This window comes from Podarcis vaucheri (assembly GCF_965113315.1).
Source record: "Podarcis vaucheri genome assembly, chromosome: 1".
Classification (NCBI taxonomy): Eukaryota; Metazoa; Chordata; class Lepidosauria; order Squamata; family Lacertidae; genus Podarcis; species Podarcis vaucheri.
In genome coordinates this window covers 41,337,411-41,355,057 of record NC_138759.1, presented here as the reverse complement: position 1 = coordinate 41,355,057, position 17,647 = coordinate 41,337,411, and the positions used below count along the sequence as shown (strand labels likewise).

The following is a 17,647-nucleotide window of genomic DNA, read 5'->3' as shown; positions in this document are numbered from 1 at the left end:
TACACGAAGCCAAGCCAGAGCACAACTAAATGCAGCACAGCCATCTTCTCAGAAAAACTCTTCACAAGCTCAAGAGGTCAAGACACGAAAGCTTTAGCAACTAATCTACACTTAATGACCCACCCAGTGGTATTCAGAATATCACTCATGAAATCACTCAAGATATCCCTCAAGTAATTAAGGAACAAAAGAAGAAAAGGCACACTAATCTAGGAACTTCCTCTCTGCCCAGAACGTTGGAGGCTATACACCACACCCCTCAACAGTATTTATAGGAACTCAAACACCAGATTCTGCTCTGTTCCAGTAACAAGAAGCCGAAAGCACCAGCCTGAAGATGACGAGTGAGACCTCGTCGAAACGTCGCACAGACACCCCGACTCTTACACGGGAAGACACCCGAAGACACCAAAACCTGCATTCCTGTACCCGTGAAAATCTACGAAAGCAAATATATATATATTTATATTTGCTTTCGTAGATTTTCACGGGTACAGGAATGCAGGTTTTGGTGTCTTCGGGTGTCTTCCCGTGTAAGAGTCGGGGTGTCTGTGCGACGTTTCGACGAGGTCTCACTCGTCATCTTCAGGCTGGTGCTTTCGGCTTCTTGTTACTGGAACAGAGCAGAGTCTGGTGTTTGAGTTCCTATAAATACTGTTGAGGGGTGTGGTGTATAGCCTCCAACGTTCTGGGCAGAGAGGAAGTTCCTAGATTAGTGTGCCTTTTCTTCTTTTGTTCCTTAATTACTTGAGGGATATCTTGGGTGATTTCATGAGTGATATTCTGAATACCACTGGGTGGGTCATTAAGTGTAGATTAGTTGCTAAAGCTTTCGTGTCTTGACCTCTTGAGCTTGTGAAGAGTTTTTCTGAGAAGATGGCTGTGCTGCATTTAGTTGTGCTCTGGCTTGGCTTCGTGTATAGGGGCGAGCTGTGGTTTTGTGCCTTGTGCCAGCCAGATCTGTGTAGGGATTGCAGGGGGGTGCAGCATCCGGAGGTGCCACTATAGTTTGGCTACTGGATGGAGTCTGTAATATGTCTGTGGAGAGGGTCTGGGTTTGGGTCTGGTGTGGTTGATTGGTGACGGCGTTCTGTGTGCCTCTGGTTCTGGTGTCGGTTTTTGTGGGGAGGGCTAATTTCCAGATGTCCGGCAGGCGGGACGTGTCGTCACGCTTGTTCATGTTGTGAGGGTGTTTCTCTATCTCGATGGCTTCCATGATTATTCTCTTGTGGTGATGTTCCATGTTAAAGAGCAATTTGGAATCTGCAAAATTAATTTCGTGTCCTGTTTCTTTCATGTGTTGGAAAAGAGAGGAAGTTTTTTCTTCTTTTTTGACGGCATTCTTGTGTTCTGCGATACGTGCATTTATTCGTCTGTTTGTTTGTCCGATGTACGTGGCTGGGCAGACTTTGCAGGGTATTTCATAGACCCCTTGGTTTTCGAGCTGGATTTTGTCTTTTGGGTTTCTGAGGATATTGGCTATTTTTTGGTTGGTGCAGAAGGCTGTTTTGATATTGTGTTTATGGAGGATTTTGCTGATTTTGTCTGTAGTGCCCTTGATATAAGGAAGGAGGGCCATGCCATTGTTTTCTTCTGTGTCTTGGTTTTTGGGGGGTGTTTCTTTTTGGATTAGCTTCGTAACCCTGTTTTTCTGGTATCCATTGGCGATTAACACATTTGAGAGATTCTGTAACTCAGTTGTCAAGTGGTCTTTGTCAGCCAGGCGTTTGGTTCTGGAGATGAGAGTCTTGGCTACGGAGTTTATTTGTGCAGGGTGGTGGTGTGATTGTGCATGTAAGTAGCGGTTGGTGTGTGTTTTTTTCCGGTAGATAGTGTGTCCTAGGGAGCCATCAGGTTTTTTGTAGATTAGGACGTCAAGAAAGGGGAGTTGGTTGTTGTCTTCTATTTCCATAGTGAATTGTATTTTGGGGTGTAGGCTGTTGAGATGTGTGAGGAAGCTATCTAGTTTTTCTTTCCCGTGTGGCCAAATTACAAAGGTGTCGTCAACATATCTGAGCCAAAGTTTGGGTTTGTGTTCTGACTTGTCTAAAGCATTGGTTTCAAAGTGTTCCATGTACAAATTTGCGATGACCGGTGAGAGGGGTGATCCCATAGGTGCTCCTTCTATCTGTTTGTATCTTTGTCCATTGTGGATGAAGTACGTGTTGGTTAGGCAGTGGTTGGTCAGGTCCAGGATGTATTTGGGGGGGTTGTATTTGTTTTGAATGGCTGTCAAGGCTTCATTAATGGGCACTTGAGTGAAGAGAGATACAACATCGAAGCTCACAAGTAGGTCATCGGGATGTAGGTATTGCTTCTTTATTGTTTCTATGAACTGGAAGGAGTTAGTAACGTGTGAAGCGATGGATTCTGCATAGGGCTGAAGTTGCTTAGCGAGAAATTTAGCGAGATTTTGTAGAGGTGAGCCTATGGAGCTGACTATTGGTCTGAGTGGTGTTCCTTCTTTGTGTATCTTGGGGAGACCGTAGAGTTTGGGGCATCTGGATGATTTTTCTCTGGGGATGATTCTTAGCTGGATTTCTTCACTGATAGGAGAGGCTTTTATTTTGGATTTGGTGGTTTTTTCCAGATAGGTGGTGGGATCTGTTTTTATAGGTTGGTAGGTAGGGTCTTGGAGTAGATTTGATAGTTTCAAATCCAGCTGGAAAACCAAGGGGTCTATGAAATACCCTGCAAAGTCTGCCCAGCCACGTACATTGGACAAACAAACAGACGAATAAATGCACGTATCGCAGAACACAAGAATGCCGTCAAAAAAGAAGAAAAAACTTCCTCTCTTTTCCAACACATGAAAGAAACAGGACACGAAATTAATTTTGCAGATTCCAAATTGCTCTTTAACATGGAACATCACCACAAGAGAATAATCATGGAAGCCATCGAGATAGAGAAACACCCTCACAACATGAACAAGCGTGACGACACGTCCCGCCTGCCGGACATCTGGAAATTAGCCCTCCCCACAAAAACCGACACCAGAACCAGAGGCACACAGAACGCCGTCACCAATCAACCACACCAGACCCAAACCCAGACCCTCTCCACAGACATATTACAGACTCCATCCAGTAGCCAAACTATAGTGGCACCTCCGGATGCTGCACCCCCCTGCAATCCCTACACAGATCTGGCTGGCACAAGGCACAAAACCACAGCTCGCCCCTATACACGAAGCCAAGCCAGAGCACAACTAAATGCAGCACAGCCATCTTCTCAGAAAAACTCTTCACAAGCTCAAGAGGTCAAGACACGAAAGCTTTAGCAACTAATCTACACTTAATGACCCACCCAGTGGTATTCAGAATATCACTCATGAAATCACCCAAGATATCCCTCAAGTAATTAAGGAACAAAAGAAGAAAAGGCACACTAATCTAGGAACTTCCTCTCTGCCCAGAACGTTGGAGGCTATACACCACACCCCTCAACAGTATTTATAGGAACTCAAACACCAGACTCTGCTCTGTTCCAGTAACAAGAAGCCGAAAGCACCAGCCTGAAGATGACGAGTGAGACCTCGTCGAAACGTCGCACAGACACCCCGACTCTTACACGGGAAGACACCCGAAGACACCAAAACCTGCATATATATATATATATATATATATATTCCCTGCACTACTAATGTATAGAGGTTTGTGTCCAACTTCTCTGCAATTCTCACTTCTGTAACTTTAAAATCCGTAGCTTTAAAAAATCAGGAACAGCCAATAAAGATATTAAGAGCCCGATTCCTATAAAGGAATTTCTTTAAATAGTGCTCTTTAACTTCTAGAGGAGAAAGAGGATCACTCAGCACCTCATAAAAGGTGATCTGTTTCTTAAACCAGCTGACCCTAAGGGGTCAAGCCAGGTCATAGTTTCAATATTTTATTGTATTAAAACCAACTCCTTATAAAGTTCTTTCCCCTAATAATCCTTAATAAATCAATTCTGTATCATTACCTGCTTGTGGCCGCTAGTATATTAACCATGTCCCTAAACCAGCATGAACACCTTAAAGATCAATACCCGTCAATTTTTCAGCATGGAGTTCCTTTCTGTTGGCGTTGGCTATAGATTTGAAAGACTTGGGGATGTTCATAACAAATTTCCTGAAGTCCACTGAGTTGACAGGCAGGTAAAATATATATTTCCATGCCTTAATCCTTTTGCCTTCAGATTTGAAGATTTTAATAGCTATGGAAAAATGCACAAGCATGGTCAAGACAGGACAGTGGATACAAAAAGCATAGTTTACTTAGGGCAAAATTTGCTGTCAGGAAAATGGAGCATAGCTTCTGAACTCAAGAACCAGCAGTGCATGTGCAGGTTGGATGTAGATGGTTGCTACAATAAGACTTCTTTCATACAGGTGTGTTTATGCCCCAGGCTTGCTGGCCACAGTCCATTCCATTTACAGAAGCTGAATTAAACAATAACTACCGCATTGCAAAAAGAAGAAGGGGGGAGGGAAAGGTGAGCGTCAAAGGAGATGCCTGAGAGCTTTGTTAGGGCCAAGAAAAACCCTGTTGCAGTTGTCAGAGCTTGTTGATGTTGCAGAGAACGGCACTTTTTTTTTCTCCTGGATTTTGTGGTTCTGCCTTAGGAAAGAAAGTAAAATAGAACGGAAGAACAAAGTCCTACTCTATAAATCAGCAGCTGCTCCTTGCCAGATCAAAGGAGTGACATTTTTGCTCCTGGACTACTTGTCCACTTTAGGTGCTTGACAGACAGCTAACAGCTGGCCTGCTATACAGCATAGGAGAATTGGGCTACATCTTCTTCAGAGTAGATGACAAGCTAATCAGAGATACCTATAATACAAGACATGCAAGAGCACCTTGATCTCTTCAAATGTATCTAGCAGGTGTTTCTAAGCATGCTTACACATTTGGGAGAAGTTATTACTAAGCTTATTTTCCTCTGAAAGTGCTTTTAAATTTCATCAAATTTTATCATAAATACCAAACAGATACTAGCTTTCAAAATGAATATCCCTTTGTAATTGTTTATATAAAACATTCAAAAACCTAATCTGGTTTGGAATAAGCACAATTGACAATAATTTGTCTAAATGCTACAAAAATATGGGGTTCCCCCCCCCAAAAAAAATTTAAGCTATGACAGCAACATAAATGGCTGAGTGGTCAGTTTAAGAATTATATGAAAGGTCTCTGTTTTATGCAGTGGTTATTCCAATGCACATAACCTCAAAATAAGAGGTTTCAAATTTGCAAAAGCTGTACTTAGTGCCTCTATAAAAATGTATGTATACAGACCTGGAATTTTAACATCAGCAGTAAAACTTTCAAAGTAATTCGGTTTCTAGTTGATTCTCATCTGCAATAAATCATGTGCAGGATGAGGCAATATACTACAACATGTCTATTGACTTAGCATTTTATCTTTAAGATGTGAATAGCTAAGGAACTCTTTCTGTTTGTCTCCTCCCTTCCTTTCAAGTACCTATGAAAGATCTCTCTTACAGTGTGATAAATAACTGCTTATGAATAATCTAATGGCATTATAGAAAGGAAGCAGACATTACTTTGGAAAACATGACCTGCTGAGATGTTTTGTTATGTGGCATCAGATGTGATTACATTCACAGAATAGTGTTTATTACCATTCAGATTTCCAGAGGAAATAAAAAATAATTTTCTACATAGGTTAAAAATTCTTGAAAGCTCATAACGGAAATCGGTGTCTGTCAATGTCTTTCTGTAGTAGCAATTCTTTATTACACTTAATATTAGGAGATTTATTTATTTCTGCAACTGGTTATTTATTCACTGTGGGGATTCACAGTATATTTATAATCCAGGATGGTGGATTATTCCATTATATTATTATAATTTTAATGCAAAATGGACTTGTACGGTTCAGTCTTATAGCTATATTAGGCTGCAATTGTATTCATACTTTCCTGGGAACAATCACCAGTAAACACAGTGGGACTTACTTTTGAGTAGACACATGTAGCATTGTGCTGTTCAATTTTTTAAAAACCAGCAGAAAATTAAAAAAGGAGCACCTATACATTAAATAGCTATAAGAATTCCAGAGCATGTTATAATTAGACAATTTATTAGCAGTGTTTGTCTTAAAAGTCTTTCGTTTGGGACAGAGTATATGGCACATATATGTTCCTGATAAAACTGGGACAGCATAACAGCATAATCCTATACATGTCTACTCAGAAGTAAGTCCCACTGAATTCAGTAAGATTCCCAGGTAGGACTATAGCCTAAATATTCAATCTAGTGCACATTGATTTGGGATTAAATCCTATTAAATAGTGGGATTACGTCCAAGTAAATAATGTGTAGGGTTCTGCTGCATACCATATTTCCAGTAATTGTTTCACCTAACTTCATTGAGTCCTACACAGAACCCTATAGTTTGGCTCCATCTCATGGCTTCCTAGTATATATGTTGGCAGAGGTCACTGGGAACCTCTCTATCTGGTGTTATGAGTGAACATATTGGTACAAGAAATGCAGGAAAAGGACTTGAAAAATGCATAGAGCTGGACCAAATTTTGAGAGGCAAATGTGCATTTTCTTTTCCACATTTTAATGTTGCTGACAGAAATTCAGATTTGGAGTTTGAAATTTCATTTTAAAAAACAAGGTAGCATTTCGGTACTCAGCATATGCTTTTCAGTGGTTTCCTGATGCAAATATGTATGCATCCAAATATGTAGGAATGTATCCATGGTTGAATCTTGGCCAAAAAGGGGGGGGAGCCAGGGGGAGTGGTTTTGCCAAGTCCGTATGTTTTGTGTAAATTTCATTTTAGCTGCGTATGCTAAGCTAAATATAGCTCAATTCTCTGAATCCTAAACCTGGCCCTTGCTACATGAAGCTGATTACATTTTGTTGGTTTGTTTCAAAAATTTATATGCTGCTTTTCCCTTGTGAATCAAAGTTTTATGTCTCTTTTGTAGGAAATGTATATACATTTTGTGTCTCACAATTTCCGTTGCAGTGGGAGGGCAGGATTATTGCATTACGTGTGGGGGGTGATGACTTTGAAAATGCACTCCCAGCACCAATCAGTTGATTGACACTAAAAGCAGGTTATCAAAGAAAGTTGCCACTGATCAGTGGTTCTGCCAACCTGCTTTGTCCTATGATAGGTAGCAATTGACAGGTGGGCAATTCTGTCCATCTGTCAACATTGACCCATAGGAAGTGGGAACTAGCCTGATAAAGAGTTCTTGTGAACTCAAAAGTTTGCACACAATTTTGTTACATTTTGGTTGGTGTAATAAAAGTATTGCCATAATAGGAATTTTGGAACTTTGTAGTGCTTTAGAACAAAACGGGGGGAAAACACCCACCCTAAATAATGATGTTTTTGTAGGCACACTATCACAGGGGATACTAGTATTTTCTGTAGTGTAGGCAGGCACTACAGAAGTATAAGTTAGAAGAAGAAGAAGAAGAAGAAGAAGAAGAAGAAGAAGAAGAAGTTGTTGTTTTGCATTGACCATCTATGGTATCATAAGACACTTTGGTACCATAAGGGAGTATACTGCCCATCTAGTCATGAATCAGTCATTGCCATTGTTAAGGTATCCTAATCTTTTTTTGAATGCCAAAAAAATTTCAGTAAAAAGTGTTTCAAGTAAATGAAGTCTTCTAACTTTCTCTGACTTTTCAAGTATTATTTACTTAATAGCCTTTTGGACTTGTTTGTAGCCAAGTAATTTAAAGCAGCTTTAAATATACGAACAGAAAGAATGCTGTGTAGCACGGTATGGCACAGTCATCCTAAAGAAAGATGTGTATCATCCTTTGTTATAAAACTATATACATGGAAATGGATACCTACCATAATTCTATTGAGAGAAAAGAATGAAATGAACTGAGATTAGTAGATTTCAGCCAGGAAAAAGAAATGTGTGTTTAATAATTAAGGATTGTTTGAAAGGTATAAAATAAACTGTAAACTGTAAATTAAACTAAAAATGTTAATTTAATATTTTGTATTCCAGTACTCCAGAAAAGCCTCTTATGTAGGCCACTCAAAAAATCACACATTTAGGGCCAAGCTACACATGTTGTTAATTCTGTAAATAAATAGTTGCTGCTGCTGCAGTCCCCAAGCAGGATCAAAGACAATGGTAAAGAGGAAGGCAGGGGGTTAATTCCCACAGTACCAATGAAAAAAATAACTCCTCCCAAGTTGTTTGTATTATTGGGAGGGAAACTTGGCATTATTCTGAGTCACTGGAAAGATGTGACATAGATATCTTTCATACGCAAAGCCCTGTGTCCAAAGAGCCATGTTCAACCAGTTCTGCATGCTGGGCTAGTCTTTCTCAAATCGTGCACCCACTCCACACTCCTTTTGCAAATAATGATACTTTCAAAAAAAAGAATTGGGATATGGTATTGAGAGTTGTTATTCAAAAGAAATGCCGAAAAACCCCACAGGGCATACCCAAATTTATTTAAGTATGTCTAAGGATAACTCTTTGGATGCACCCAAAATATTCATCCAGATCCTTAAAACTTCACAATGTGAAATTATACAGTTCAATTAAAATGAACAAGGCATATACCTCATTGCACTTGCATTCAGTAGGGGAGGCTGCATGTAGAATGTTGTTGAACTTTGCACACCGATTGAAATGTGGCTAGTTAGGACCATGACTCTCTTCCTGGTGACCACCTTTTCCTAGTTGCTTAAACAGAATAAAGGATGCAATGTTTACCCCCCCCCCAAGCTCTTCACACATCATAGAAACAAAAGTCCAGGAGAAATAGATCCTGCTGGGTGTAGGAGACTGATACCCTGCACCACTCTCCTGTTCTCTGGCCTGCGTAGAGAACTTAAGGGAAGGGAAGGGGGCAGCCTCTCAACTTCATACCAGGCTTTGGAGATTGATACTGCTTTCAAATCCTGGAGTGTGCAGAGGACTTGGGGAAGAAGTGGTGTTGCTGGAAACCACAAATAATGATTGACCAACCAAGGCCAGCCCAATTATGTGGACTCTTGGCTTGGAGAATGCATGAATAGTACCTGGCTTGCATTCATTCCTAAGGTTTCTTCAATACTAGGCACCATACCCAAGCAGATTCAGCCCCTAGTATTCCCTTTTAGTACAAGAAATATTTGGCAGCCTGTTCTAAAATACATGCTGTATAGCCACTATGGCTTCATAGAATGCACAATATTCATGACTACTATGAAGGGAAACCTCCAATAGTAACACTACTATCATTACAAATATGTGCCAAAAGAAGAGAGATTAAATTTCATTTTTGCGTTTCAGAAGAAGCAAATCAGCTGAACAAGACAGTCCTGGAATTTGTCAGTTATAGATGCAATAAATATATGAGTTTTAGTTCCCTGAAGTGAAAATTGCATATTTCCTGTAGTAAATAGGGTGTTTGGGAGTGGGGCCCTAGGATCTACATGTTTCAAAGTGCCATAATACCCCGCAAATATAATAACACATAGACAAATATCTATGAACGTTTAACAGATTTACTCTATGCCATGTTAAGCGCATCAGAACAATATATGGTTTGCAAATGCTTAAGCCTGTCAAAATATTACCAAGTAGCCATAATAGCTCATGCCAAATGCTGTTCGTCAGCATTTTATTCTGCATGAAAAGAAATTCACATAAAATTGAATATTTGGTATCTGGAAAAGAACTCTGGGAATCTCTATTTTCATTTTAGAAAGTGTGTGTACAGTATTTCAACAAGTAGCTTAGGGTCTATTTCATTATTTTCTTTTGCATAGCAGAGTCATCAAATGATGTTAGCCTGACATTTTGTGAAATAAGTTGTTTTTGACAAAGAGCTCAACATGGAATAAAATGTTGGTAGGTTACCATAGCAAGATGACCAAGGGTCAGTATGGCTACATAGGTATAGAAAACTGTTGGGTGCTATATTGGGCACAGATGATTTCATTAGAACTTTTCAGCATCAAGTGCATTGATCTCACAACGGTATTCTTATTTATTGTACTCAAAAGTAAGTTCCATTGAAGACTGGGATTTATTTCTGAAAAAACATACATAGGATTGTGGTATAAATGAATGTGGAAGCACAGTTCCCCAAATAATGTAAATGAAAATTCCTTATATTTATGTATACTAGAAATGTGAAAACCATACACGCTTCCTTTCTTTTCGCCATGGTAATGTGTGGTTTTATGGCACAAGATCACCATGCAAGACTGTTCCCAGACACAGCTGCATTAATTTGTATGAGTCAGTTGGAGTATTGGGCAAATGCCCAACCTTCTATGTTTCTAAGAGAAAAATTCAGAAATCAGCTCACAGACTGCCTTTATTCAATATTCAATATAGTTCAACACAATGCTCAAATTGTGTCAAGGCACCAAGGAAAACCAAAGGGCATAGGCAAAGCAACCATGGTAAATGTGTTTAGGGGTGTTAGTCAGCTAAACTTACTCAAGGTAGAACCATTGAAATTAAAGGACCTATCTTAGGTTTATTAATTTCAATGGATGTACCCTGAGTAAAAGTTAGTTGAAACCCACTCTAGGATTATAGTCCAGGAATAACTGTTTTACTTATGTGAGTGAGAGTATCTGTTTATAACCAAATGTGGCAAAGAAATTTACCGTATTTTTCGCTCTATAAGACGCACCAGACCACAAGACGCACCTAGTTTTTGGAGGAGGAAAACAAGAAGAAAAAAATCTGAATCTCAGAAGCCAGAACAGCAAGAGGGATCATCCGCTGCACAGTGAAAGCAGCAATCCCTCTTGCTGTTCTGGCTTCTGGGATAGCTGCGCAGCCTGCATTCGCTCCATAAGACGCGCGCACATTTCCCCTTACTTTTTAGGAGGGAAAAAGTGAGTCTTATAGAGCAAAAAATACGGTATGTTCTTGCTTCACTTACAAATGGAGTGTGGTGGGGTAAGAGCTCATGAAGACTGGACACACAAAGGTTTTACATATAATTCAGAAGCTTTTTCTATTCAAATCTATGATATCTTTAAAATAAAATACTACAGTTCTTTCCTCATGCACTATGACCATTTAAATTTTATCATAAGTGTTTTGCTGAAAAATAGGGTGACTTTTTAATAAAAAATGGATTCGATTCAATTTGAAAATGATTAAATTTCTCAGCAGGACCCATGTCATATGTACAGTCCAAATTTTGAAATGTCAGTTGGCCAAAGATTAATTTTTCCATTAAAAGTGAACAAATTTGGATTTGTTTTGCATGCTTAAGTCATGCCAGCCCTCTACTGAAAATGTCAGTGCCATACAGTGAGCTGGAACAAAAACCTGAGGAAAAATGCTTCTTACATATTGTGAATGAATTATCACCATTTTCGCACACTACTATTCATGAACAAAAAATAATCCTTTCCCTCTTTTAGTGCTGGAAAATGAATATCTCCAAAGGCTCCACTTGAATTAAAACTAGGGGGCAATGGAAAATGAATTCAGAAAATTCCATGTATAAGTTTCTGATTAGTCTCTAATGATGGTAATGGTTAAAAGTAATAACCCTTTTGAAGGCTATTCAGTGGCTCATGAACAATTAAGTTGTTGATCTTAATTCAAATTTTAGTAAATCAAAGGGGGGAAATCACTTATTGTGGAAAATGGGCTGAGAGATCCTTCTGTTCTTCATATAGGCCATCTTTTGTTTCTACTTCTATACTTACTTGGATGTGATTTCTTAAGATCCTGTTTGGGATTCATATTGTCCATTACAGACATTGAACACCATTCCTAGGACTCATCACTCATAACTGTCAAGTTTTCACCAGATCCGCCTGCAACAATTTCATTGGTGCGAATGCCTGTAGCACAATCAGCATTCATTCTGACCATAGCACTTCCAAGCATCATTAGTACTGATACACATAATGTTGGCATCTACACTTCTTGTTGCAGTGCCATTACTGCTGATTTCTACAGCCATGTCATCAAAGGACAGCTGCAAGTGGTGTCTACTGTACCTAAGGCTGAGTGATAGGATACCTACTGTACCACCAGCAATGCACCTTTTCTGTTCTACTTAAAAGTAGGCAGCAAATATGGTCAACTTCTCTGAGTGGTACATAAAAAGAACATGAGTCTGAATGGTGGGAGGAAACAAATCTCCAATGGCAGATCAGCTTTTAAAGACTTCTTCCCCATGTGACATTTTCCTGTTAAGCATCTTAACTACTTTTGTGAATTTGAATAATACTGGTGAGGGATACATGACTGTTGGTGTAGGGGAAACAGAGGGTGCAATACATCAGTGCGCTTTATCATAGTACCAACCTGTACAATTGTGCTATTTTCTCCTCTTGGGGTGAGAATTATTTTTTAGGGTTTTTTATGGATTGCCAGTACACCTCTGATGTCCTTTGAAACTAGATCAAACCATCAGTTCTTCCAAGTGGAACCTTTGATTCTCTCACCATTTCATCCAGCTCTTTAGTTCAATATTATTAAACATTGTTAATACCTGGGATCCTTTTATCCTGGATCACTGGATTCTCACTTTTACTTTCACTTGACACTTTTACTCCTTTCACCATTTCCTTGAATTACCACTTCAACATCTGTTCTTCAACAAGTAGCAGATATTCTTTTTCAGAATGGAGAAATAAAATTATTCCCAGATTCATCTATGGTTACTTCAGTAGACTACTTATTCGTGTTTGCAGGGTATCACCTTCATCCAAGCCACCAAGTTCTAGATGGCTTCATTGGCGATCATCCCATGTCTTTCAGCTGGGTTTGAGTTATGTCCATAGACCAGGCATAGGCAAATTCAGCCCTCCAGATGTTTTGGGACTACAACTCCCAGCACCCCTGTCCACTAGTCCTGTTAGCTAGGGATGATGGGAGCTGTAGTCCCAAAACATCTGGAGGGCCGAGTTTGCCTATGCCTGCCATAGACTATAGACAATTCATTCCTGACTCAGCTCAGCTCAGAAAGCTTCTGTGTTTTGCAGAAGCTAATCTAGTGCTCTTAAATTACCACAACCCCAAGAGCTTTTACCAAGTGCATCACAACCATTATAGCCCTTCTTAATTGTCAGAACATCACCCATATTCCATTATATAGACAGCTGGTTCTGGCTAGGAACCTACAGGCTGGCCACTGAGAGAACAGGCTCCTGGGCCAGATGGGCCATTGGTCTGTTCTGTCAGGGCCGTCTTCTTACGTTCTTCATCAGTGGATCTTGTATTTCTATCACAATCCCTCTTGAACATTAAGATGGTGAAAGCAAAAGAGGGTTTTTGAAAAGTGTCAGTCAATTCCTTTTCCCGGGCGCCAGTATGCTTATACCTGTAGGGTGCTTGTAGTGTTGTCAGACCTTAGAGTCCTAAAATTTTGTTTGTTTGCTTACATGCTGGCTTTTGCCAAAAAGAACCGTATGACAATAATTCTTTGTTAGTCACAACTTCAAAAAATAACAAATACACAAATTCACACTAAAAGCCAAACCACCACAAAAGAATAACAGTGAGTAAAACAATTCATTTACACTGTGAGAAGCTAAAACTACACTGGAAAGTTAAAGTAGAGACGGCAGTGCTAAAAATGATGACAAAAGATATTAAAAGGTTGTTAAAATTATTTAAAGGTTTGGGAGAATAAAGTTTTTTCTCCTTGTACCACAAAAACATGAATGTGGGTGCCATGTGAGCCTCTCCAGGGAGAGAATTTCACAGTTGGAGGACATTGCCAGTTATGGTGAACTTGCCCAACCCTTTCTACGCTGAACTGTCTTCCAAACACTTGGGGTGCCATTTATTTATAAATGGGCAGCCATTTATTTGGCAGGAAAGCACACAGAATTTTTGAGCACAGCTATATTTGTAAGGATCTGTGACACCTCCCATGCTGGCATTAGAAGACATCTAGAACATCGTCTTCCTCCTAAAACCAGCCACTCACGGCAGAATGACGATTTCCTGAGACCCCAAGCTTCTGTGTGCTTCTTTTCAGGTTCCCTGGTTCGTACAGCCCTTTTGGTGACTGCAGTATTAAAATGTTTGTTGTTTGGAGGCAAGTGGCTTTTGTTCTGCATCTTGTGGAATCATCTCCCTCCCTGGAACTTTGAATACCCCCTTCCAGATGACTTGTACCCCCAGGGGGGTCCTGCCCCAAATTTGAGAACCACTGACCTAGGGCTTCCACTGTTTCCTCAAAAAATATCTGTTGAATCAATTAGCAGCTCTAACGCAGATAAATTCTGGGCTAGTCCTCTCTCTCTCTCTCTCTCTCTGTGTGTGTGTGTGTGTGTGTGTGTGTGTGTGTGTGACTGGCACATGCACAGAATACACAAGCGCCGAGCAGATTTTCAAAATCCTCTTCCCAAGTTTCTGTCCTGTTGACCTGTTGAATTAATTAACATTAGCCCCACAGGCTAGGGTTTTTAATTGTGTATGTTCATAAAAGCCAGTTTTGTATCCCTTTGGTCAAAGGATTATGAATTGTCCAAGTCTTCTGTATTGTTGTGTAAACTCCCTTTAAAAAAAAAAATCTTAAAGAGGATGCCCCCCTTTTTAAATTAATGTATACATTCTGACGAGTTTCCAAAGATATGACCTTTAGGTGAACCCCTTTAACCTTCCCCTTAATTATTTGTTTGAAGACAGTGTAGTGTTCTCCTGCTGAGAATGAAGAACCATAATGCATTGCAGTCCTGTGAGTAAGGGAGTGTTGTAAGGAAGTGGAAAGGGACATAAATAAGGAGACCACCAGATGTAAATAATAAAAAGTGGTTGGAGCTGAAATAAAAACTGAAAAAGCAATTTAATTTACCTTATGAGTGGCTAGGTTGAAGAAAGCAAGGGTCAGCAAGGCTCAAAGTGGAGGAGAATCTGTTGTGTGTTACCAATCCAAGTACAGTACATGCTTGTTTCATTCCTTAAACCTTGCCATCTGCATACATCATTAGAAGCTCATTGAAGAGAAAACAGTCTTATCAGGCTTTTCTGTTAATCTCTGTTGGCGTTAACTTCAGCTGATAAAAGGCATGCTAGCTGCAGAAGGCTCAGGTCAGTCCCTGTTTGGTCAGTGTAGCAACATTACTGGAAAGCAGCTAAGCAAATTAAGCCCTATCAAAGACCTTTGTCTTGGAGGACAGAAATATGCCTTGAATTCACAGTGTTATGTTAGGAATATAGCCTCAGTGACAGAAATCACTATTACCTAGAGGAGCAAGCTGTAAAAGCAGTCTTAAATGCCTAGCATTTGCTTTTGACTAATTATAAGGCAGTGTATTATTATTATTTTTTACAATGGGTGTATTTAAATAGTGAGCAATGTGTAAACAAAAAGATGCAAAGTAGCCTATGTGGTCTTTTGAGCATTTATGCATCATCTACTAAATGACATTCCCACTAGCATACAATTAGAAGAGTTGATTTCAAAGGTGTCTATTACTGTAAAGTGAACTTAACTTGGAAGGAGAGCAGTGACTATGTCCAAACCCCAAATGCTAGATTCTACTACCTTACAAACTTTTAATAATCATGGGTTTTATGTGAAGCTCACTGAAATCGTTATTAATTTATACGATACAAATAAGCTAAGTTTGAGGCGATGGGTATGTTTAGAATATCAGGAATCGCTAATGATCATTAGCAGTTCTTAAGTGTCATTTAGTTGAGCAATGACTGACAATACTGGACAAACCCTGAACATAACTACTAATGTTCTCTAAAAACACAGAGAATGGAGATAAAAACCAATAGAGATCAAAACAAGTGGGTCTTGTGAATTATAGAAAATGGCCTTAACTAAACTGTGCAATTAAGAAACATTTTTTTTTTGGGGGGGGGGGAATCATTTCACTGGGGTTAGTTTGAACAAGATTATCTGATGTGGGTTGTTATGCATTAACTTAATGGGGAAATATGCAAGCACTTATTTTTGGATTACCCACAAAATTAAATCCAGGCTTCCCTTGCCAAATAATGGGCTTTACCTAACATTCAGATGACTCGGACACTGCTTTAGTTATGGTACCTGATTGGAGAAGAAGTTATTTTGGGCCTAATAATAAACACATGTACCTGCAATTCCCTCTTTCTATCAAGTTGAAAGGTGCCCCGGTTTATGGTTGGAAGTTGCCTTATGCTCTCTGCCCTGGGTGTCCCACTCTTGGTTGAAAAGGTCGCCCCCAGCTGGCACTGACCTCCAAATGACCCTTGACTTTACAGGCTTAAACTGCAGGAGTTGTAGAAGAGCAGAAGTTCTTTCTGGGCCAGCACTTATTGCTGCTGTGCTGGTGATAAAACTTCAGACAGCCTAATTGATGGCTTTGCTGACCTAACAATACCTTGTGAAAGCACAGAATAGCAAAGCCTGGTCCTCATTTATGGACAGCTGCAATGGCAACTGAATTGCCTAGGACAAAAAAATAAAAAATAAAAATAAAATATTCCACAATACTTCAACTGGGTTTTTAGATGGCCAGATAATCTTGCTTTTGAAGTAAAACCAAGTGTTAAATTGTGCATATTTTTATGTGTGATTCATTATTTCCTGACAAGTAGTTTTCTAACCTGGAATGTTGTTTTTGTTTTTAATGCGGTTTTCTGTACTGCAACCCTGCCACGAGGAAGAAAGTGGGGGTCTAATAAAAGAATTTTTTTTTTAAGTACAGCATTAAACGGACAAACAGATTTCTATACTTTGTGTTCTATTTCAGGTTTATTAATGCCAGAAGAAGAATAGTACAGCCTATGATTGACCAGTCAAATCGAGCAGGCAAGTTCCAAGTAGTATCTGTATTCAAGTCCCACAGGCACAAATCCTCATCAAGTTATTCTTCAGGAATCCCTTCACCTGGTAAATAAATGCTTCCAATAGGCATTCTGGGAGATTTTCTTCTTCTTATGTCCCCAGAATTCCGCTATAGGAAGCAACTTCACTAATTGGTGCTAATTGGAGATTTCCCACCCTGACTCTGCTGAAACTGCTTTTTATTTTCTCTCTGAATTGGTAATTGGGTACAAGTACTAGTGCCACAAGCAGTTTGTTTGACTGGGAGCACTTGAATTGCTCATTGCTTTTCTGCATCCAATCAGCGGGACAACCTCATTTTCTTGCTACCCACAACTCCTTGGTGCATGCATTGCTTTCACTGCTGTAAGGCTAGCTGTAAAACTCATTGTATCCATTCATTTGCTTTGACTATTCACAATATGCTACTAATGCCTGGGACATGCTACAATACTGCCAAAAATATTTAAATTTTATTACTTTCAGTTACTTAATGCACCAAATATTTTACCATTAAAATTCTGCCAAACATGTTCTTCCAGCCTTTTAAAATACTGGCGATATAAGTTCAAAACTACAAAGAGCCAAGTAGTATTCACTTTACAGTGCAATATGCATTTCCTCAGCTTGCTAGGGAGTTGTAGCTTCTGCAATTAAGTTACTGGATAAAACAGTTCTCCATGTTGTGATAACTGGGCTTTAACTTGATGGGAATTTTGCCTGCTGCTTCACTTTAAAAGTCTGGGAAGGTTATTAATCCTGTGGGAGAAATCTTTATGTGTAGCAGTGAATTTCTTTTCCATAAATATGTGGCAGGATAAAAACCAAAGCAATTAACTCTGATTAAAAACAAAACAAAAATAAAGCACGTTCAGCATATTTTGTGTACG

General features: G+C 39.4%; 1 protein-coding gene across 12 annotated transcripts in view; it reads left to right on the top strand.

Moving 5' to 3' along the window:
* The window catches only part of MEIS2 (Meis homeobox 2), a 233,754-nt gene that overhangs the window by 210,503 nt on the left and 5,604 nt on the right, over window positions 1-17,647 (top strand). For all 12 annotated transcript variants that reach the window (XM_082240350.1, XM_082240344.1, XM_082240349.1 and 9 more), the window contains one exon: window positions 16,684-16,742. In XM_082240350.1, the coding sequence (XP_082096476.1) occupies window positions 16,684-16,742 (59 nt within the window). The remainder of the gene's footprint in view (window positions 1-16,683; window positions 16,743-17,647) is intronic.